The sequence below is a fragment of the Lichenostomus cassidix genome, chromosome 4, assembly GCF_008360975.1.
Source record: "Lichenostomus cassidix isolate B80296 chromosome 4, HeHo_3.0, whole genome shotgun sequence".
In the NCBI taxonomy this organism is placed as follows: Eukaryota; Metazoa; Chordata; class Aves; order Passeriformes; family Meliphagidae; genus Lichenostomus; species Lichenostomus cassidix.
The window spans coordinates 29,562,937-29,586,875 of record NC_139484.1 but is presented as its reverse complement, the minus strand read 5'-3'; the positions used below and the strand labels follow the sequence as shown (position 1 = coordinate 29,586,875).

Here is a 23,939-nt window from a genome sequence, read left to right as displayed (position 1 = left end):
GGTTCATACCTAGAAATATTTACATGCACCTCAGAGATTTAGAACACATCTTCATAGCATGAGGTATTGGTGGCAAGGGATACTAGCACTATGGCTGAGTTTAGTTTGGGAATGAAAACAGCTGTTAGCATGATCCTGTAGTTCTGAAGCCGAATAGCTCTCCCTCCCACTTCCCAAACAGCCTGGGTGGACCTATGCAACTGAAAATGCAATTTCACACTATGTGGGCACAAAATGTACTTAGAGGAGGCACCATTCCTGAAGAGCACAAAGTCAAAAATACTTTGATACAAAAAGTTCAGTTATTCCTTTTCACTCCTCCACACTGTCTCCTCCACACCATGTCCAGCCCAGCTGCCTTCTGCACTGAGATGATGCCTCTTTCTCTCTGACTCCCTCCTGCACTTCAGAAGAGCCCCCCTTGAGAGAGTTTTGACACTCAAACTCTCTCCCACCCTTCACATGCTTCTGGCATGCCCATTAGCTTTTGTTCAGGATTTTCCTCTGAAAAAGCAGGCTGAAGAGCCCTAGCACAGACAACCAGTCTTAGGGTAGCTTTAGATAATCCCCTAAACTGACGACTAATCAATTTGAAAAGAAATAGGAAATGGAAAGAAAGATCACTCGAAACCCAGATTTGGGCTGATGACATTTGCTGTTAAACTGAAGCCAAGTTATCTTAGCAGCTGCAAAACTTCAAATCAGTTGCAGGGGCTATAAAATCACAAGCCGGAAGGAAGGAAACATGGAGAACAAGAAAAGATGAACTGTTAGGCTTCCTTTGCAAATGCAGAGTTTGATTTAATGTTCCAGATTACTAACTTGGATTATTTGTTTCCAACTGCTGGGATTAATCAACCCTTTCCATTAGCATGTCTGAATGAAATGTTCTTTCCATAGCCCTTGCAGAGATGACATAAAAGTACACAGCAATATTAATAATGAGAAAGTCAATATAATCTTTAATCCACAGTAAAAATATCCTAATGTATCATGGTCTCCATAGGAACTGCACAAAATCTGGAGCCTGTATGTTGCAGGTTTCTCTGGTGTTACCAGTGTAGAGCTCAACCTGCAGCCCTGAGCAGTGGGCATGGGTTGGATGGCCTAGAAAGGGGAAAAGGGTATATAAGTGTGCTCCCTTAAGACCACTCTCTTTAAAGGAGCAGCTGAATACAGTGAATCTGAAGCTAAGGAAACCAGGGCTCCAATCTATGAGATAATAGTGACCTACCCATTTATGAGCTAAATAAAAAAAAAAAAGAAAATGCCCAACTAGATGCTACACTTGTCTATATATTTGTTCAGGAGTGGGGTCTGATGTTATAGCTTTCTGCTACCTTACTTAAGAATCATACCTTGTCTCTAGTGTAAACTGAAAAAAAATGGCTCTCTCACAGCTCTTTTACTAAAAAAAGAGAACCGCAAAGGGCAGCTGCTAGCAAATGCTTAAACCTTTTATCAAGCACTGAAATACCACAGATGTTCTTCAAATTTTTCTGCTTCTTCTGCATCACTGCCTCTAATGGGTACAAGCTCTCATGTGATATTTGAATTTTCTTCACTGGTTAAGGGCATAAGTTAGTGCAAAACAGGCATGATAGAAGTCCTCCACAGTTACACCACCACAGAATATCTGCATGCTTTTGTGTCACTAGCACAGCTCCTGAGTCTTCTCTCTGCATATACAAAATGGGAATAATAATTCTCTCTCAGCAGTCTACCAGGGAAAGCTAGTAATTCCCTTGAGACTAGGAAGTGCTCTGATATGGAACATTCTTATAGGCATACTGACAGGCAAATCAATACATTCAAAAGACATAAAAAGATACTATCTTATATGTTCAGTTATAAATCAAAAAAGATTAAGTGATATATTCAGTGTGCTTCCAGTGGGTCTTTGTTTTGCTACACTAGAGTAAGGTAATCATTCATCTTTACTTGCTGAAGCTACTTGCACTGTAAAGTTCTATCTTCATTAGAACTTGAATTGCATTCATTAGGATAATGGTAGCAAAATGAGACCTGGAAGCTCTATTCTCCTTTAAACCTTCCTGCCACGCAGTAACTAGAAAAGCACTAAAAATTAAAAGGAGACAAGGGCAGAGTACAGATGTAAAGAGCAGGAGGAGACATTGTCAGTGAGAATTAGCCAGTCAACCTTTCTAACCACAAAGCAATTTAATTTGGCCTTTTATTGCATCCATTTTCTCTGATTAATTTTTATGATGTCAGACTTCTAGTCCCTGGGGGCTGGAAGTTTGCAGGACAGTGTTCAAGTCTTTAACCCAAGGTCCTGTGTCTGGCTCTCCGGTGATCCTTCAGGTGCAAGCAGCTTGGAGCCCTGACACTTCTCAAAGGCACAGGTGAAATCTGACAAGCATGTTTCCTCTCTCTGTGAAATGTGCCATAGCAGTAAAGTGAGTTACTACTCAGCACTTACAGCTGTTGGCTTCTTCTGACAGCATTAATACAACATTAGACACAGAGATATTTTGAGTGAGAGAGGCCTTTAAGTAATTGCAGGTCTGCAAGGTTTCTCTCAAAGGTGTTTATTCAACTGGAGCTCACAGCTTCAAGACTTAAAAAGAAGAATTTATCCATATACAAGGGATGGCAGTAGCTTGTGTCATTTGCACACAAAATGACTCCACTTGACATGAAAAGGTTTGCATTTTCTGACTCCCCTTAGAGGAAGTCTAATCTGCTGTCACTAACACAAACAAGCTTTGTCTGTTTGAAAAGTTCATTGCCTGTTACTATGACCAAGCACAACACCGAGACAGCTGTGTCTCATTCCTCTGTGTTCCAATGCTTTTCCTTAAAATCACATCAAGTACTATTTACAAAAAAAGGCAGCTTAAAAAAAATAAAGCCTAAAATAACTTTAAAAAGTCATGGATACTTTTTCTTTTCTTTTGGGATATCTACCTCCATCTGCTACTTCGAAGTCCAATGCTCAGGAATAAATTAACCAGTCATGAACACATGTATTCATAAATTGCCATGTAAGTGATGTAGTTGTGAATTTATTCATCCTAGTTTCTTCTTTCTTTTGCTCCAGTTTTGCAGTCTGTTCCTTCAATATCTATGTTTTTCTATGTATTAATTTTATCAAATTCAACTTTCCTGGTAAAATGCCTGAGAACAACAATCTACTAAGTGAAGTTTGCATACCTTCTTACCCTCACAGCATTTTCTCTAACTACTTACAAATCAGATCAAGATGTAAAAGTGAGAGGTTGAATTTAATGACAACTGGGATTTCCATCAGATTTTCATGGCACCACCTTTTGGAGATAGTATTATGTTCAATGCATTAAAAATGCATTATCACAAACTTAGCTGCTCTCTTTTGGAAAGGAAGCCATTGAATACAGTTCCAGCAAAATAAGAAATATTTTGTTTTCATATCATCAGAATTTCTGTAAGAATGATCAAGAAAATGTCAAGCTAAATTTTAAGCTGATATTTGAATCTGACAGCTTGTGGTCTCACGTGTGGTTAAAAACATAGTTATTTTGAATAAAAGCATACTTATTTTGTAATCAACTGGAATATGACCCTTTTTCTCTGTGTAGCATGGACCAAGTTGCTATGTTAATCACTGAATAATGAGTTTCATCTACAAAAAATAAACAAAGAAGAAATGTATCTTTTTATCCTGAAAAGAGGGTTCCCATGTAAATAAAGTTATTAAGTATTTAAATTCATTCACTTAATTAAATATTGCATAACAATCCAAATGCAAAAGGGAAATGGGGGAAGGATGCATTAGCATGCCCAGTTTTGGCATTTCCTGACTTATCTGTTTAGCTGTTCAAACTGAGAATTAGTTTACATCTTCTGTTTAATAAAATAAATAAAATCAGATGGTCAAGAAATACACCTACATTTGTCTTTCCAGGAGTGACTGAAGGGTACAAAAATAAGAAGGAGCAAGCCAGATCCTTCAGATCTTTCATGAGAAGCTGTGGAATAATCCCAGGATATTGGTAAGACTGACAATATGAATTAAGTTAATTAAGGTGAATTGTCAAATCCTTCCCAGTTAGATTGGCAATGTCATGGTTTGAATAGATTGTTCTCTGAGAAAGAATGTAATTTACCCAAAATTATATAGGTGGGGAAATAGTTGAAGTCCTACTGAGAATTTCTCTGAGGTGGTGGGTGACAGTTTTTGCAGTAAATCCCAAGGGTTTTTCAACTGGTTCAGGCAGTTTTGGGCCTCCCAGTAGCTGAGATGGGACAGTATATATGGCAGGCCAGAAGCTCACTGAAGAGCCCACCCAGCTTTTTCTGTTCTCTGAATGTTTTCCCAACACAGCGATGCTGCTTTCACCACCTGAGATAGCAAAGGTCAAGCCCAGCTCAGGCACATCTATACAGGATGACTTGCAGAGAACAGAAGTGGCACATTCCCTGGCACATCTAATCCTAAAGGCACAAAGTTGGTTTATATTTCTGGTTTTATTTCAATGCAAGCATAAGAACAGCATATTTTGGCAGGACAAGCATAACACTGCAAAATACGGTGCATTGTAATGGACTATTTCACATGAACTTGGAGGAAAATGTGAGAATAGTAATTTTTAATGTTTGTCCTTAAGAACGTCTGTGATGGTGAACCCTAGATAGAAGAGCTCAGTGTTGTTTACAATTGAAGCTTCTTGTTACTCTGCTAAACCAATACATGTGCAAGGTCCAAGAGCCAGATGCACTTGAAGCTGGATGTCTGATTCCCCCTGATGTCAAGGACAGGAATAGTCATTTATGAGCTGAGACCCTGGCAACCAACAATAAAATCACTTCCTACGGGACTGTAGACCAACTCAGAGGTTTTGCCATGACATTGAATCTCCCTTCAAGACTAACTTTTGACTTTGGGAAGAAGTACCAAAGCAAGCAGAACAGCATTTCTCTTCAGTAAGGGGTTTTATACATTTTGAGTTAAGGTGACATTATATATGAATTTAGAATTTTCAATCTATGTGTCATTTGTTCAGAAGGAATCACAAATCCTGTCTTAAAAATTCTAGACATATTAATAAAACAAACCACTTCTGGAAGTTGTTTATATGCATATAAGCTAGCCATCAAAAAATCTCATCATACTTGACTGCTTTCTGAATGTAACATCATTCCTGCAGATGGTAATCACACCGTATCGTGATGCTTGTTTTACAGAGCTCCTTTTTTAAGATTCTGGGCATAGCGGAGACTCACACACACACATTTGGTCAGCAGAATCCAAGTTTATTTTAGCCAAATTGATATAATTTCTGGGATCATTTAGAGCCTTGTTCTCAATGCTCTATGTCTATTCAAGAAAGAGCAACTTCACCTTCAAACATACATTTCCTTGTACAATTTACCCTTGTGATATATTAGTCAGTTACTAATTAAAAAGCAGATGTTAATGCTCATTTTCATACCGTAAAATCTACTTTTTGTCCTCAATAAACACCCATGTTTCGGGTTTTGTTTGTTAGGGATTTTTTTTTGTTGTTTGGGGGTTTTTTGTGTTGTATTTGGTTGGGGGTTTTTCTTGTTTTTGTTGTGTGTGTGTGTTTTGTAAAGTAAGTCTCTTATACTCAGAGCACTAGATTCATATTTAGGCATAAGTCCCATCCACCTCAGTGGGTCTCAATGGGATTTTTGCCTCAGGTAAGACTAGAAAATGCAGACCTGATGTTCATGTGTTTTGACAAAAACATCTTCACACATTTTGAGCTCTTCTGTGCTGACAGTATTGATTTTTTTTCTCTGCATCCAACCAACTTAGTGCATTGAATATTTAATAATACAGGTGATATGAGGACCCGTTGTCTGACTCATGTAAATACACAATAATTGAAACCAAATCTTCCTTCTCTACAATGTATGCAAGGTTGAATGAATCCAGTGTCTCTCAAAAAATCCCATAAACATTGGCAGTAATATAAAAGAAGCTAGAATAAAGTGGACATTTAGAAAAAAGAACCAATTTTTCAATTTTAGAATATTTTGCTGCCACCTTTTGGAACTGAATAAAATGTGCATCTCAGTGGTTTGTAACAGGGACATAATTTAGCCTTCAATAGCAATCACTAACATTATTAGAGAAACAATATACGCAATTCTTCTTTCTTCCTTTTAAAATTCTTAACAAGTACGTTCAGTTTCACCTTCCACAAAGAGATGGAACAGCACAGATTTCAATTTAAGGCTTTCACACTGGAATAAAATGAGGAAAAAAACTGTGCATCAAGCATATCTCTCAACAAATGCCATGATTAGTCAGTAGAGCAAGCATTATTTGGCCATAACAAATATAGGTAAACAAAGCAAGGTGCTGCTTACAGATGACAGAAAAATATCAATTAATCATCAGCAAATAATTGTTAGTTTAAATTCAAGGTTACTTGTTAGAACTCAGGGCCTCTTTCCCCCAGGTGTGTTGAGGCCTTTGCATAACTGCACTGCTTTTAAAATATAACTCTACACAAATAAACAAGAGGAAAACAAGTCCTCAGGCTCTGCTCTCTGTCCTACATATTCTGTCCCTGTTTCTGTCAAAGAGATTTTCTTCTGCACAACTGTAAAAAATGCAATGCATCTTGGGAAAGGTTAATATATATAAATATAACACCAGTATAGAGAACATGTCAGAAGTTCTTTGTTATCACTAAAACAACTGGAGCAGTATTCTTATTTTAGAAAAGGAGCAATCAGAAGCATTTAAACTGGAGAAAGAAGTGTCTGGATCTGTAAATGGTCCTGAAGTGCACAGCTTTCCTTTGATGCAAGAGGCTGGTATTCCCAGAGCACCCTGGGATTCAGGTGTCTCCATCATGGCCCAAACAGTGGACAGATGACCTCCAGGACAGCCAGTTCTACAGGGACATGTGCTGCCTGGCAAAGTGGCTGCTCATCGGGGGGCTGCTGCTCACCAGGTAGATTGCACAACTCCCCTTTGGGGAAATAAATATTGGAGTATTACAAGGTGCAAGCACCAGGTGACTTACTTCTATGCCACAGTAATCTCTTAATTTCTTCGTGTCTAGAATGCAATTTAAATTAACACACAGGTGCTCTGAGATCTGCATTCCAGACAGCAGTAAAATGAGTATGTTTCTTATTGAAAGAGCTCACATCCCAAGCGGGAAGGTGCTGGACAGTTACCAGATTGCAAGAGTGGACTTCACGAATCTGTGTGACACTCGTACCAGGGCTGACACAGGTTCATGGATGTGCTCCACGTGGGAACAGGGTTATTTGCAGGATATGGACACCGATAATAACTCCTGGCAGGGCACGGGCACCGATAACAACCCCTGGCAGCTTAGCCCTGCCCGGCTGAGGAGCGGCGCTGCGACACACGAGGCCATTCCCACTCACGAAGGCGATTCCCGGCGCGGCCGTTGCCGGGCGACGGGCGGGACTGCCGGGTGGCGCGGCCGGGCCCGGACCGGGGCTCTTTGCCAGGGCTCGCCCTTTCCCGGTGCTCTTTCCCGGGGCTTTTCCTTTCCCGGAGCTCTTTCCCGGGGCTCGGCGGCGGCCGCGGGCGCTGTGAGGCGGTAGCGAGAGGGCTCCGCCATGTCGCAGGGAAGCGTCGCCGACTGCGGGGTGCAGGTGAGCGGCGGCAGCCGGGGAAGGGCAGGGCAGCGCAGGGCAGGGGCAGGCAAAGCCGACATTGGGGAACAGGACCTGAGAGCAGGTTTGTGCCGCTGGGAACACGTTAATTGGCTATTACAGGCAAGACACGCACAAAAATCCGCGTTGCTTTCAAAATGAAAGCGGGCAAGCCGGCTGCCCTCCGTGTCTAGGCTGGAGCAGCCCGGCTGCCCCGCTCCTGACGGGTGGCCCCGCTGGAGGAGCAGCCCGGCCGCCAGCAGGAGCCTCGGGAGCCGCTCAGGGCCCGCGACAAACCACCCGCTCCACGTGCCTTGTGGGTCAGGGTCTCCATTCTGCAAATACTGGGGCGTTTCTTAATGTATTTGCAATCTATCAGTAAGGGCAGTGCCCTTCAGAATCGTGTGAACGTGGGGTGTCCGTGGTGTCCTGCAGCAGTGAGTCCAAAATATGTGAAGTTCTTCCACTGGTTTAGAGCTGCCACTGCTCTCTTGTGCTCTTGCTGATCAAAACATACAAAAGAGAAAAAGTGTCACATGATGATACATCATAGGTGCGAAAAATGGAGAAGAGATTTGCAAGATGTGATATTAGAATAAGATATTCTTCTTCTCATGAAGAAGAAATATAAATAAATAAATACATGGAGATTGGGGGACTTTCTTGATGCAGAAATGTTAGGGGAATGGAGATAGAATGGAAGCACTATGCTTCGCAATAATTGTCAATTAACAACTACCTCTGTTGTTCAGTTTTACTTATATATGTGTGGGAGGGGAGAATTAGTGCTGAAGTTGTTCATAGGAATTTTCCCTTTTATGTAAAAGTTATTTGTGAAGCCGTTTCAGGATGAGCGACAGGAAGCAATTTCTGATTATGCAACAAGCAAGGAAACAGACGAATATTCAGATGACTTCGAAAGTGAAGAAGATGGCTTGTTAAATGGTAAAACAAAGTTAAATATTTTTCTTTGTGTTCTGCCATTTCTTAACTCATTACTAGATCCCAGCAAATCTTTATGCGTCGATGTGATTTAGTGTTCCAAGATTTCATATTTTAACAACTTCTAAATCACTGAGATTGAAATCACAGAATCAACTTCTGCCAAGTTAGCAGCAGAATTTCCAATCAAATCAGTGGAGCTGCCAACCTGCTAGACCACCCACAGTCTCTGCTGGTTGCTTCCATTGTGGTGCCCAGTCCTCCTCCTTAGCCATCTTGTTTACTTGACACCTGGATGAGACAGCAGTTCACAGTACTGTAAATGAAGGTGGGCATTGGCAGGGAAAAAGGCAATGTTTTTCTTGCTATTTTCCAAGTCTGGACAGTCAGTAAATAAGGGCTGCAGAGCATGCTTGCCTGGCAGCACACGCAAACCAGGAACAGGTTTGATCTGGCTATTTTTCTTGGAGCAGTATGCATTTGATGTTTGCTAATGTTTAGGTTTAGTCTTACAAGATTGGCCAAATGACTCTTCCCACCAGTATGGCCTAAATGTTAAGGAGAACAGGAATGTTAGATATGATCATGTATTTTTAAAAGGGCTTCCTCTGTGGCTTGTTTTTCATTCACACCTGAAGTATCTTTTAGCAGTTTGTGGGATGCTTGGATTTCATTTGCTGACAAGATTTAGGAAAAAAAGCTCTCCAGCAGTAAATATGTTACTCTACTATCGTGACATTGTTTTGTCACCTTCAAGCATTTGAGCTCTGAAATTAGATCAATTAGCAATTACAGGCTAGAGGAAGAGAAATATTTTTGTTAAACATGTGAACCTTTGCATTGCAGAAGATAACTTCCTGTGAATATCTTCTAGTAGATTTTAAATGGGGCAGAAGTGAAGAGAAGGGAAGGGAGGATGGATTCTAATACCAAACATGCTCAACTTTGTTGTTGTTGACTTGCTTCCACTTCCTATGGCATTGAGAAATTGCTTTTTAGAAGGGCTTTAAATTGCATGGCAGGAAAGAGTTAATAAGTGAGTATTTTTCTTTGGTTTGGGTCCATGAAAACAGATGACAGGAAAGAAAGTAGAATAAAGCTGCAGTTTGGTGGCTTAGCAGACTGGCTTATCAGAGGCACAGAAAGAGAAATACTCAGAAACTAAACGCAGGAGGGTGTTATAAGAAAAATAGTTTTAATAGAAGATACAGCTTCTGTGTCGCATTTTTTTTCCACTTGTTTCAAATGGAAGTTGGTAATGTGCTCTTTGCAGGTATTAGGAAAGAACTTACTGAAAGTAATTTAGGTTCTGCAAGCACTGAGAAATCTGTGGCTGTTGAGAGTCCTCTCTTGAATGATGATGCTTCACAAAATGCAGTAGATTTGGAAAATGAAGCTGCTGATGACTTGAATTTATCCTTTCATGTAGAGAAGGTTCAGCAAATAATGGTTTCAGAAGGTGGAAACATACAGAATGGTGAAGAAGAATGTTTGGAAGGTCAAAATGAGGATAATGACATAAAAAATAATGATGAGCATTCACCTGCCAAAGAAGTACGGCATGATACATGTGAAAGTGATGACTTGTCCATTAATGAACGACATAAAAAAAGAAATCAAGAGGAAAACCAACCAAAAGCAAAGCCATGGGTGTACAAAAAAATAAAGGCTTCAGCATCAGGTGATTAAAAAGTATTTGAATGTTGTTGCTGCTTAGCTATGTTATTTTCTGTGTTAATGATCATCTGCTTTGGCTTGCGGTCAAAGCTTCTAAAAATACATAACCTCTGTCTGCCAGGGGTTAAACTGAACTAGTGTGGGCCAAGAGCAGGAGGTTCGTGTTTTCCTTTTCCTTTCAGAAGGTGAAAACCAGCTGCATAGGTCCTTACAGTCCAGCTCTCCATCAGTGCATGTGTATGGAAGGTGTGAGAGGGCTGCCAGGATGCCTCCTCAGCGTGTGCATGGCTCAGAAAGCTGTCTTCACATCATGTCCACAGTATCCATGCACCCTTTAATGGAAAGGTCATTAAACTCTTTTCCATGACCAGGGGAGTTTGACCAAACTGTTTGCAAATACAATATTGAAGCTGGGGTATTGAGAGGTCATGAAGCTCTAATGTAACAGAATGTCAGAAGATGAGCTGTAGCCAAAACACTTATGAATGGTAGACGTCTCATTATTTCAAAGTTAAAACTTCAGATGATCTTTTACTTTGAAGATATTGACACAGTTTGGATGTATTGTTAAACACATAAACCTCCCCAAACTTGAATGGTTTTTTTATAAGAGTAGCCAATTCATTTTTAATATGCAAAGCAGAATTTGGAATTCTGCTGATTGACTGTGCCAAAAGAGACAATATTTTTTATCTAATTCCTAGTATGAGAGTAATTTTTCCTGTTTGATGTTGAGATAAATTTATGGCTGATCATTACCTGTGATGGAAAGTTACAACTTTGAAATCGGTAGAGCATGATTAAAGGTATCCACTTCTTTTTTCCTTTCCACATGATGGCACCAACGTGCTAGGTATTTGAATGTGCAGACACCTCTTTCCTGGCTGGTGTGCCTGTGTAGTTTTAGACTGGCAGAAAAGAGATTGAACTACTCCTTTTCTGCATGTGAATCAAAGCAGTGCAATGACACACTGCAATATTGGTTATAAATTCAGAATTCTTGTCACCTTGAACTTGCCTTCATCACTGTAAATCTAGGTTAAATTTCTTAAATTATAGGCATTAATGTTCCTTTCTTGAGGAAATTTGGAGTTAATTTGTCATCCAAAAATTCTGTTTTCCTAAAGAAATCCACCGGAAATTCGTGGAAGACTTCTAGTTAGGTTTTACTGGGGCGTTTTTTGGCTTGTGTCTGAATTGTTTTACAAATTTAGATCTCTTCGTTACTGGCAGTTGAAATCTGATAAAAATGTTCTTTAAGTCTTATTAGTAATGTGTTTCATAAATAACAATTTCACCACTTAGGCATACATTCAGATTGAGGTGATGTTTTCTTTAAATCCCCACTGCAGAATTTTTCAGTTAGTCGCTCAGGTGTCTCACACCCCTGAAAAACACCACACAAGGAAAGCAGTATTTGTTACTCAAAGCGTTAACTTGCAGACTTCATTAGAAGTTTGCTAGATGTCAGAAGAGGTCTTGCTGTGATTGCAATGACTCTTGCTTTTGGTTTCTGCACTACAACCACATAAGGCAGATGGAAAGTTTTGCCTTTGTCTTAGTTCTCACATTCTCTAACATTAGTTAAAGCTTCTCCAGTCTTACTTGAAAATACAAGTGAATACTGTTCTATTTGTGTATAGTTCTTCGAAGGAGGCTTACAGAAAATACGTTGTACTATATAAAATTAAGTAACAACTTTCATAGGCTGATGGCTTTTCTAGAAATATGTTTTGTACAGAAATAACAATACTCAGAAACAACAAAGTTCTTGTTAATGTGTCTTTCCAATCTCTTTTCTCCTTTTAGACCGAGATCAGAAGACTGTCAGCAGCAGTGACTTGAAACTGGAGGACAATGGTAGGAATTCCCCTTCTGTGATAGAACAAATGAGGACCACAGTCTATGAGGAAGCAAAGGAATTGGAGCAGCCAGCAGCTGACAGTTCAGATGAAATGATGAAAATATCAGAAGGGCAAATAAAAACTGATACAATGCAGGAGGTATCAGTGAATGATCAATCTGAGCATGGGGAGGCAAAGAATACATCAAAGAACTCTGTCAAGGTATTGCTCATAAGCAGTTTATCATTGTTTGGAACAATGTCTTAGAAGCACAATGGAAAGTTTTGTAAAGTTACTATTGGTACCTTAAGTGTGTAGAATGCTGTCTATAAAGCTGAGAATTTATATCTCGTTTCTAGTGCTGAGCCTCTTATAAACTCTGTATAGCTTTATGAAAGATGTAAGGAATATCTTTTCCACAAATTGTTTAAATCAGATAAAGGTATTGAAATGTGTTTTCCAGCCTTAAGAAAGTACCCTTCTGCAAGTGAAAATGTCAAATCTGTGTTGTGGGGATAGCTGAATAGCAGTGAGCAGTGTGTGTTGGCAGAGGATGGAATCCATGGTGTGACCTGAATAATGGATAAGATGCAAAGCAGTCTATGCTTTATCCAAAAGGAAAATATGTAGATACATGCAGTTTTTAAAGCTAAGTATTCAAAAGAGTTAAAAGAGTGTTTCTAGAATAACCCAGCTGGGTTCTTTTTACTTCTTTTTATTTCTAAACTATTGACTGTATTTTTGCATAATACAAATAAACATTCCTAGATGCCATTCCAAAATGATAAAAGCATTCTGGAAGTTTGGTCGGTTGGTTCTGGGGCTTTTTTGTTTTGGTTTGGTTTTTTCTCTCCTTACTTTCTTAGCCTATACTATATCCTCTCTTCTATTAGGGTGTCTTGCCTATTTTAATAGCATCCTATGACTGTAGAATATCTTGGAAGGGACCGATAAGGGCTAAGTCCAATTCTCAGAGTCCTTGTCAGCTTGTAAAAACCTGTTTCATCCTGATCTGTTGCTTGAGAGACTCTCTAACTTCACTTTTTCTCTGTGTTTCTTAGAAACTAAGTGAAACAAAGGAGAGAGTTCCACAAAATGCGAAGGCTTCTTTATCTGACAGGTAAGAGAAAGATGCTTGTTTTGGCAATAATAAAGCCCTCAGAAGAGAAAGAGCTTCTTTCTCCTTTTCTTTTCCCCAGTCCCCAGCCAAGTGCATATAAAAAAAGATTCTCAGTAACTTTTGGTATGCACTAAGAGGAACACTACTTGGTATCAGCTACAATAAATGGAAACATCATTAATGTGTTTGTGTCCTGGTATTTTTATAGGTCTACATCTTTTGTGCACTTAAAGAAAAAGGGGAAAGCTTTTCCATCAACTTCACCTGTTTCATCTCAATATATGGTATCATTAAAAGTGTTGGAGGATAAATGCATGCAGAAGAAAAGTACCGAATTTGTCAAAGTAGATAATTTAAGAGAAGCTGTTTATCAGGTAGATTTTTAAAATGAACAAATCAACAAAACTGCATGTAAAGGTCCTGATACAGGGGTCAACATCTCATATTTTCTTGAAATCAGTATTTTTTACTGTATTCCTTTCATAGGCTTACAGGTGTAGTAATCCTTTTATTGTGTTTGGTATGCCTTTTCTTCATATTACGAACTAAAAAGCTTGATGAAAGGGACGTAATGTTTTTATGTAGTTCATAATTTATTGTGTCAGACTATTTTCAACCACATGTTTTCTGTTATTTCTACTTCATCATTAACATAATTAAGTGTGTACTTTAAGTTGGGGTTTGGTTTTTTTTCCTGATGTGTTCTATTCAAATGGCATTCAGGAAAAGTGATAACAAACCAAGTACTCTTTCCAGAAGAATAATCTATGTAAATTCCCTGTAGAATTTCACAACAATTATTTTCTGGGTTTCGACTGATTTTTACTAATCTATATGAGAACAACTCTCATTAACAGACACTCTTCATATTGGTATGTGTTTTAATACTTGTTGTGGTCCTAGAACAAATTTTAGACCCTCAAATCCATATTTATATTATCTCCATAGTTTTTAAAGGTAAGATAGTCTTCATTTAGGACACGTTTATCTTTGAGCTGCATACCAAATACACAGTTAATTCTTCAAAATTTAAGCCTGATTCTGCAGATGGCTCATAACCTTTCATGGCTGCCTGAAGTCTCACTTTTCCCAGTAGGATTTTATTTTCTTTAATTATCAGCGTTTTCAAGAGGGACAACAAATGTATTTAATATTCTTATATACCAAGTGATAAGAATCTTTATTACATTCTTCTGTTTACTTTTGGTTAATGCTTACATTTTTTTTGTGTTTCTGGGAAGATGCTTTTTTAGAGATTTTTAAGCTTTTTTAGATTTTGTAGCTATAATTTAGAACCTTAGATTTTTTTGATCACGGTGTTTGTGTGATGACAGCTTAGTCTTCCACATGGGATGCTTATTTAACTATTCTTCCCTGCTAGTTAAGTGTAACTAAGACTAATAACTAAGAGTAATAACTAAGGGTAATTTTGGTGGTCATTATATTGGTGCTGCTCTTTACTTGTACCTTAAAAGGACTTTAAAAATATTTTAATGATTCTTACAGAATTGGTTGGAAAAGAAAAAGCTCCTTCTATTGGAATTAAAGAGAGCTGAAAAGGAGAAAACTGAAATTCTAAAGAACAATATTGAAAAGGTTTGTTTACATTCCTGTTTAAAAAGAAGTTGACAAACTGTGATTCTTTGCAGTGTGCTTTCTGCCTAAGTGCATCACTCTGCTGTTGTAAGGTATCTGGTTTTCTCCAAATAGCACGAGGTGATGTGAAACAGTAAATGGCATGTCCTGCTTGTGTTGGTTGTGGTAAACAGTGTCTGTTCAATGCTTCCCTACACGTTTACATAAGATGTGCTAGAACTGTGCTTTCTAGATTAATTTTCAGGTTAGTTAACAAAGATCATGGGATGCTCAACTCTTAAGGTGCTAAGTTTTGTTTTGTGCACGTGAACATGAGGCATTTACTCCCTACCTCAAGAGTAGTTCCCTACAGAGGACTGTCTTTTGAATAGTATCATGTGTATTCTTTGATTTGGCTTTTAATTATGTAGTATGTTTCACTTCTAAGCACGTGTATTTCGTATCCTTCTACGCGTATTTTGCAGGAGTAGTTTGTCTCATTCAATTAAATTAAAAATGGGCACGGAAAAAGCTATATATATTTAAGATTTAATCGTGTGTAATACTTGCAATGTTGTCAGCAAATCAATTTCTATTTCTTTGTTGCTCCATTTAGCAATGAGTTAAAAGCATCCTATTTCAGTTGTAATTTTATATTGAAATGTATTTAAATGTGCACTTTCATTTGCAATCTAGAAAGCACTTAAAAGAGAAGAATCAATTGCATGTTATGAAGCCTGGAAAAAAAAGAAAGACAAAGAAGCAAAGAAGTTAAGTGAAAAAAAGAAGCTTGAGGAACTTGAGGAAAAGAAACCAGCAGAACAGAATAAGGAAAAAACAGAAGCAGCACAAGCGGTGATGTGAAATAATATGTACATAAATGTGTATTGAAATGTGATTCTGGAGACAATAAAAATAATTTTGATTATTCTGGAAAGATGTAAATGAACTAGAATCTTAAATCTAAACATGCTTAGAAGGAACTCATATTAGGTTGTGTTCTGTCAGAAATACATGTTTACATTTGGAGACAAACAGGCTTCTATATTTGGAGTCTATTAACTGAGCATAAAATAAATTTCATATAAATACAGTGGCAATTAGCTGTTACCTACTGGAATAATACAGTCCTTTTTAGGTATAATGATACCCACTTCTGAGCAATTCTACAAGCAAATATTCCAAAATTAGAATGTGTAGAAACTACAAAAAATAATAATGCAGGATAGACTAGTGGAGTGTTGACAGAAAGGTGAGGGGTAAGATTTCTCATGAATCTGTGGTTGTCTTTAGGCATTTGAAAAATGGAAAGAAAGAAAAGTGGAATATTTAAGAGAGCAAAACAGGAAGGAAAAACAGTCTGAAAGAACAAGGAAGAAAATGGAAGAGGAACAAGTTGCAGAGAAGAGGAGAGTCAGTGCATCAGCAGTTGAAAAATGGTACTACCCCACTGTGCTTTGCTATATCATAGCTTCCAAAATCCTTGCTTATAAATGTAATAGGTCTTCTGTGAATGCTTGATGTGCTTGTAATTGGAAAACAATGGAGTGCTTGGGATAAGACTCTTCATTCCCAATGGAGAACAAGTATGACAGTGAAAACAGGCTGTGCAGCTCCCTTCAATTTATTAATTTAGTTGCTTTCCTCCCCAAAAGGATACTAACTAAGCACAGGCAGAGATGCTGATGAGAAGATTAATTGAGTAGTATTGTGTCCTACCTATGTGGGTATTTTCATGCTTCATTATTAAGCCATAGGAAGGAAGGTAAATCTTTAAAGTTTTGCAGAATACAATATATGAATGCAGATGTAGGAAGAAGGAAATGAGATGCATCAGCTGGAGAAATTCAATATTAGTTTTACAAGCCAAGAGATTTCACAGATAATTTGGGACTTACAGCTACCTACAGAAGTTCAGAGTGGGTTTTTTTAATGATACTAAGTTAGGGAGAAAGAAAAGGGTACAGAAAAGTGATGCCATAACAGAGTAGTAGATTCATTTGTACTTCGGTGATATATGAAAATGGACTTGGGAGATTTTAAATACATGTTCTTAATCTTTTATTAAAAGTGTAAAATATATCTTTTGACTCAATTTAGTTAATTGGTCACAGATGCAGAATTTAGTCCGTTACACAATGACCTCTTGTTCTTCCCTCTCACTATGCAGGAATGAAAAGAAGGAAGAATATATAAAAAAGAAGAAAGTAGAAAAATTCCTAGAGAGAAGAAAGCAAGAAATGCAACAGGCAGAGAAGGAAGAAAAAAGTGAAAAGGCTATGGAGGAATATGAAAGATGGCTGGTATGTTTGGTGGGGGGGTTTTTTCTTGCACTTTGTCAAAACCAGAAAGTTTAATGTAGTAAGGAGCGTGAGCACTTGTATATTGGAATACTTGTGGGGTTTTGTGCTGTTATGAGAGAGACCAGATGGTGGCAACAGTACATCTCTTGTCCCCCAGAATTTGAGAGCAAAATGATGCTAAAGTACGGAGCACTTGATGACTGGCATATATGGAAAATACATTCTCCTTACATAGATGTCATAGAGTTTTTAACTTCAGGTAGTCTTCATTTTTTGCCATTCCATGTCAGAAATCAACCATCTCTGAAGGGCCAATTTGCCCCAGCACAAAATCTGCAAAGCCAAGCAGCATTGCCAGCTGCAGCAGTCAGTGCATGTACATTCAAGTCAGCATTGAAAATGGAGACTTGGATACCTCATAGTTGATAAAAACACTTGTAATGAGGTTCAAGATGATTTCTATTTGTGAGAAAGGGTGGAACTCAGATGCTCCCAATTATATTTTTCTCACAGCAGTGTCCCTGTTGTAAAGCAGTAAATTAATCCAGTACTCTAGTCCCAAAAATAAGGCAGATTTTTTTCCCTTGTTGCAGAAAGGCAAATTAGAAGAGAGATCACTAATATTCTTAGCATATGTTGTTTTCTTGAAGGTATGTGATTTGCCAGTTAACGAATAACCTGTTTTAATTCCCTACCCTGTGATGCAGTTTTTCTTCATACTGCTTGTCAAAGATTTTTTAGTTTGAGAGTGTTTCTTCTGTTGTCTCTTTTCTGTGTGATTTCTGGCACTTGTCCTGTACATACGGTCTCTGTTGCCATTTATAAGACTGGGATCTTGCAACTCAGCTGGATTAAAGTCCTTACAGGAATTCCTTTTTTTAGTGTCAGTTGCTTAGGGGTTTGGTTTTTTTTCCTTTGGGGTTTTTTTTTCTTTTTTTTTCTTTCTTTTTGGCAGGAGGGAGAGGCAGAGGCAGATAGATGAGAACTGAGTCGAGCAAATGTACAGGTGTGGGGCAGGCTTAAAAAGGACAATCATCCTTTATTTGCCTAACTCAGAAATACACAGTTGCACAAAACAGCAAGAGCCTGCATATTTTCCCTTCACTCTATTTTCATATTTTTTTAGACTTAGGTTTAGATCTTTTGAGATGTTTGACCTGTTGGTCTTCTGTTGGAATACCTCTCATTTCTCTGATCATTGGTAAAAATTCTTTTTCTGGTCCCCATTGTCAAGAGATTTTCAGCTCACTTTAGTCAAATGACTTATGTCTGATCTTAGGTTATTTCTTGCTTGGTGAAAATTCCTGGTTGCCAAGGTAGGAAGTACTATCCTTTGAAGAGTAACTAATTTACTGCCCTGGTACGGTCTACTTACTGAGACTATCTTAATCAGCTTAGTTGTACCAAAGCACATTGTACATTTGACTTCCTTGCTGTCCTGGACTCTGTATGAAAGTAAAAAAATTATCCCTTCTTTGGGAAGTGAAAGATGCTGCCTAGTACAGGCTTCCCTGTTCAAATTGTGTGTAAATTCCTGAGGTCATCACTTCAGTGAGATTATTAATATAAATTCCAGTAGTTGGAGGAATGACCAGATCTAACTGGATATACATGTGCCTACATGAGAAATAAGCAGGTGTAGGATGGGAGAGGTACTGAACTGGTTGGCAGAGGTGCCTCTAAAATTATCTCATTTTCAGTGTCTTTTTTGAGTGTTGACTGATGTGTCTTGAGCCCAGTCTTTGCGTTCTTACTTTCAGAATTTGTGCTGTCTTTTTGCAGCTTACACACCTTTATTTGAGAAAGCATATTGGGAAATGGCTCTGTCATCATTTTTGGCCAGAATATTGTCTCACTTTGTACAGAGTTAATTGTACAGTTACAGAGAAAATACAGACTGTTAATGAACTGCAGGAGAGAAACACTGTAAAGTTGTCATTGCATTACCAAGGGAACTAAGATGACATCTGCCTGGAGGTAGATGAACAGGCACCAGATCTGAGGGCAGAATTTGGAAGCCTTTTAAGAGTATTCTTTCAACTAACAGGATTTTGTTTTGAAAGGAAATAAAATAGGAGTAATACAGTGGGATGTATTCTAATATGTTTTCTTTAACATTCAGCAGAAAAAAATGTGTAAATTCATCCTCAGCTTTCCTGGACCAGGTGTTGACCATAATGCATAGATAAAACAGACATAAAGATCTCCTTGAAGTTCTTCTAAAACAGAAGAATAATTCTGTTTTTATGTTAATAGAAATTCTGTTACTTCTGCTTTTAGAGGCCATTGTGAATGTTTGATAATGTAAGTGCATAGAGAAGATTACTTTTTAAGCCTGAAAATAAGTGCCTTGGAAAAGGCTATTAAATCTTGTAAAATACTAACATGAAAAGGATAATCTTGAGGAGAGATGCTTTAGTATTGCCTGGAAATTTAAGCTTCTAATTGTTTTGTTTCTTTCCTATCATTTGCTTCTTGCTGCTCACCAAGAACTCTTCAAACCAATCTGGCTTGATAAATTATCATTTTTTACTTAATGCATAATACCAGTGTCTGACACTTGTCATTGACATGCAGCTATTCTGAGGAGTGGAATGTGGAGAAGAATCACGAAGAAAGTTTATAATGACAAATCAGTTTAGTTTCCATTATTTATGAAATATTAATCTTGATGCCTGTTTACCTTGGGTAGAAGTGAGTATCCCACATAAGTTCTGTTGACCATTTTCTGTGGTAAGCATCAACCTGCCATGTGTCAATGAGAAGTAATGCTGTTCTCAAATAGTTCTCAAAGACCAACGTAGTAATGTTAAAAGCCCTAGAAGAAGTTTGACATATTACCTTGAATTTGAGCATGTGCAATATCTATTTCTGGCATTCTAAAGCTGTTTAAAAACATCAAGAAAGAATGTACTGGATAAGTCCCATGGATTTGTTGCTTTTCTGGGTTAGAAATAGCTGATGTAGGTTATTAAATTCATGTAGTTTAATAAGATCTTTCTGAAAATACTTTCTATATTGGAATTTTCTTGTCCTGTCAATGTGTTAGAAATAAGGCTGTAATTGTTACTCCTCTTAAATGTTGTAAGTCTTCTGTAATATCTAAAATTCAATTACTATGTGGCAGTCATACTGTTAAACAATGTGCTCTTCCCAGAATTTGATAAGTGAAAAATGTATTCATCTTACTAGGCTATTGGGTGGGAAACTTCCCCAGAAATCAAGCCATACAGTTGAGTTGATCTAGTGTAAGACAAGCAACAGTTAATGACTTAATCTTTCACTGTTTCTGTTACTCTTCTTCAATTAGTGGAAATAACATCTTGTTTATTATTCTATGGAAGATTAGTATCAGTTGTGTGTTGTGAGAATTTGCACTGTAGTTAGGACTAGAACATTAAAGCTTTGTGTGTGTTGAAGACAGGGAGGAGGCCAGTAGGTCTTCATTTCAAATTTAATCTTTTAAAAACCGGTTAAATTAACTCAAGACTCTTTCCTTGTCACTGGGAATCATTAATGAAAGTTGGATCTTCAAACCTAAACATTCAAAACTGAAGCACAGTTAAAAAATCCAAACCAACATTTTTTCCCATCCTGGATGGGTGTATGCTTTATTTTTGGTTTTGGTTTTTCATATATGAATCTGTTGTGCAATAGGTATTCAGTAGAGAGTGCTTGGTAAATGCAAAATACACACATTTCTTTGTAGCATGAGATTTCTCAAATACTTGCCAATACTGCTACAATATGTCTTATTTTTAATGAGATTTCACTTACATGTCCTGATGGTGTATACGTGTCCTCACACAATATAATTCCATGATTTTTGTAAAAATCAATTGACTGAATATGTGCAAAGACTCCAAAGCAGGAGCATGTATTATCTATGTATTCCATTAGAGCATATTCTTCCCAAGCTCATCTGTACTGCTTGACATATCTTGATGTCTTTTTTGAAAAATATTACTGATAATGCAGACTCCTTTCCTCTTAGGGTACTAAACAGTTCCCTTCAAGAATATCTTGAATTTGTTCTAAAGACCCAAAGCTACTAGTTGTGTTCATCTGAGGAAATCTTTATGGAAGGAGAAAGAAGGCAGAAGTGAAGGATGAGAAGAGGCAGAATGTCAGAGTGCTGCAAGCCTAGTTTGTCTCAATTACTCCATGTGATCCAGAAAGATACAGTTTGTACAGAGAGATAATATTTTTTATTTGACTAACTGTGATGAATTTTTGTATTGCTTATTTTAGCAAAGAGCATTCCTTCTCCATGCAAACCTTGCCTTGCTTTTAATCAGCCTTACTAGTAACAACGTGAAATTATTCTGTGCTTGTTTAGCCAGACCAGATGTTCTAACTGAATTGGATCTTCAGATTTATGTTGACAAAGAGCTAAAGGGCACAGATTAAAATCATATTGGTAGGGTATTGGTATTTCAGTGTGTTGTTTTGCTTTTTACAATTTTTGGACACATCAGTAGTTTGACTGCTGAATATGTGTAAAACATGGGGAAACTTCTGCTCAAGCTCCCTTTTTGACAGTAATGCTTCCACATCCCATTTCCCAGTCTACTCCCTCAGCCACAGTTACCTCAATATTTCTCTGTTTACATATGAATAGCAGAAAAACACTGCCAGCATCTTGAGAATTTGTGGATATACAGTGTCCATCAGACAGATAGGATCATGGGTTGTGTGATAGTAACAGTTATCTTACAGCTGTCTTCAAGGAGCAGTACTTCCATTGCCGTGCAGTTCATACATGTGAAAATACAAAACTTCTATGGGTGCTTCAAAATACTGGCTGACGGGCTGCAAAAGATGAAAGGACCAAGGCTGGATGTGGCACAATTGATGATGGTTTTAAGTGGGCATATCCACATTGCATCTTTGCTACCAGTGATGTGTTTGCCAGTTTTTGGTCTTAGGAGTGAATGTACTGTTCATGTGTGAGAAAGCCAGCTGCTCAAGGACCTCTTATCCACCCATCATGTGGGACACAGTAAATTATGCTTTGGTCTGTAATCTCAACCTTGGTTCCACCAAAAAAAACCCCTGCTTTTAAGTCAGTAAGAAATGTGCACCAGTATTCAGCACAGACCTGCAAGTGTGATTACAAGGAAAATTTTCAACCAGAGAGCTCACCAGTGTACTGAATTGCTAATGCAGATGCACTTTTAAATGCTGGTCCTCCTGAGGGTGAAATGGCAGTAGTCTTTGCAGAGAAGAATGCTTATTTCACATAGAATAGAGCTAGCAGATTAGAAATGCAAAAATATAAATAATTGCAACTTAATTTCTGAATGACGGGTTTCTTGAAAATCATTAGTTAATGACACAAAAAGAGTGTTGCAAGTATTTTACTAATCCTTCACAATCCTAATTGCCCCGTTGATAAGTGAAACAATAGGAAATATAATTAGACCCTTGCAGTGCTTATAGGTTACGTAGATCTTTGTTTAAAATTAAATTGTTTAATTGCCAGTTTGTTCTAGTACATGGCAAGTGTGATTTAATAAGTACAGAAAGTTACAATGATGCTTCAATGTTCTCATTATATAAAAACAACATCTTTTGCATTTTGATTTAGGTGTCCTCATAAAGGCAAGAAGTAATTAATATGAGACTAATTACATACAAGGGCCAATACAGTACCTAATCCACTAGGCCTTCTGTTAAGCATTTTGTTTAAACAGTGCATGAACCCAGCCCATCCTTGAGACAGTCACCTTAATTGTAAATATGTGTAGCCTCTTGTGCAGCCATTGTGCAATGTCCGTGACTGAATCTCTAAAAGGGATGTACTGAGCTCCGAAAGGCAAATTTCCACTGTGTGTTTACTTTTCATTTTACACAGGAAAGGCCTAGCAATAATTGTAACTTTTCTGTTAGTGGAGTTGGTGTTTGTGGGGGTTTTTTTGCTATTTTGGTTTGGGTTTTTTCTGACACATCTTTTTATTCTCAGGAAAACAAAATGAGGAGGGAACAGCTTGAGAAGACCCAAAAGAAGTTGCAGGCTATCCGTGGGAATGAAGTGAGTCCTCCCTGGAGGCCACCTGGAAAAGTCACATATTCTAGTAATTAGTGAGCAGTTTATTGCCTTCCAGAAGAAGAGATAGTCTACAAAGTTCTGTCAATAGCTAGTTGTCAGTTGATTTTCACTGAATCCATTATGGGTGTTACATTCTTTCTTCTTAGTTTATTTGATCTTTGCAGTTCAAATAAATGTGTTGTTCATTTTCATTGCTTTAGAAAATACAATAATTTTTCTAATTCCACATTTAACTTAGTTTTGCTAAATTCAATGTTATTTCGTACCATTTTGGTAAATATGTATATCTAGGATACATAAGGCTGGACTCTGGCATTTTTTCCACCCAGTGAGTAGCAGAATAGTTATTTTTAAGTTGCCACTGTCTTGAGGAGTTAAGTCTTGAAGAAATTATTTGAGGATGCACTGGGGTGGGGATGATGGGCAAGGAGATGTTGGCTTGCTTGTGGTGGTAGAAGACAAAAGGCTAAGGAGTATGGAAGGAGAATGTCTTTTTCATACATTAAGATACAAGATACAGAGAAAATAAGATTATGTAACATTATGAAATATAAATACATCTCTTAAATTAAAACTGCATCTAGCAGAAGTAAGATTTCATGGGGTGAAAAACAGACATGTGATGGTACAGAAGAATTAAAGTGGAATCCATGTAATGTAAAATGATCTAGGATTAAGTAAGAATGTAGCTGCTCATTCCATTTCAGGTCTTCACATGAATTCCATAAATTTCTTGCTTCCTGTAGGAAACAGCAGTTTTAGAGGTATGTGGACAAAAAATCTTAAAAAAGAACTGCAGGAACAGAACAGTA

General features: G+C 37.8%; 1 protein-coding gene across 3 annotated transcripts; it reads left to right on the top strand.

Annotated features, from left to right (window-relative positions):
* Positions 1-7,360: 7,360 nt before the first annotated feature.
* MAP9 (microtubule associated protein 9) lies at positions 7,361-23,427 on the top strand. 3 transcript variants are annotated; one of them, XR_014851683.1, is made up of 12 exons: positions 7,361-7,614; positions 8,442-8,559; positions 9,986-10,237; positions 12,043-12,299; positions 13,139-13,197; positions 13,406-13,571; positions 14,704-14,793; positions 15,469-15,627; positions 16,066-16,211; positions 16,943-17,075; positions 21,070-21,259; positions 23,041-23,104. XR_014851683.1 is itself a non-coding variant. In XM_085058568.1 (11 exons), exons 1-11 carry the CDS (start codon positions 7,579-7,581, stop codon positions 21,100-21,102), a joined length of 1,449 nt encoding a protein of 482 aa, XP_084914694.1. In that variant the 5' UTR covers positions 7,361-7,578; the 3' UTR covers positions 21,103-21,260. The 3 variants fall into 3 exon arrangements, 2 of the variants coding, with proteins under 2 accessions (XP_084914694.1, XP_084914693.1); XM_085058568.1 differs by lacking the exon at positions 23,041-23,104 and having other exon boundaries at positions 21,070-21,260; XM_085058567.1 differs by lacking the exon at positions 21,070-21,259 and having other exon boundaries at positions 7,366-7,614; positions 23,041-23,427.
* The last annotated feature ends 512 nt before the right edge of the window (positions 23,428-23,939 follow it).

What these genes read in the sequence shown, in the direction of transcription:
- MAP9 (XM_085058567.1), top strand. Translation starts at nt 7,579, where the DNA reads ATGTCGCAGGGAAGCGTCGCCGACTGCGGGGTGCAG. An exon ending in AATAAAGGCTTCAGCATCAG is followed by an intron (nt 10,238 to 12,042) that starts GTGATTAAAAAG and finishes TTCTCCTTTTAG; the next exon opens with ACCGAGATCAGAAGACTGTC. An exon ending in AAACAGAAGCAGCACAAGCG is followed by an intron (nt 15,628 to 16,065) that starts GTGATGTGAAAT and finishes GGTTGTCTTTAG; the next exon opens with GCATTTGAAAAATGGAAAGA.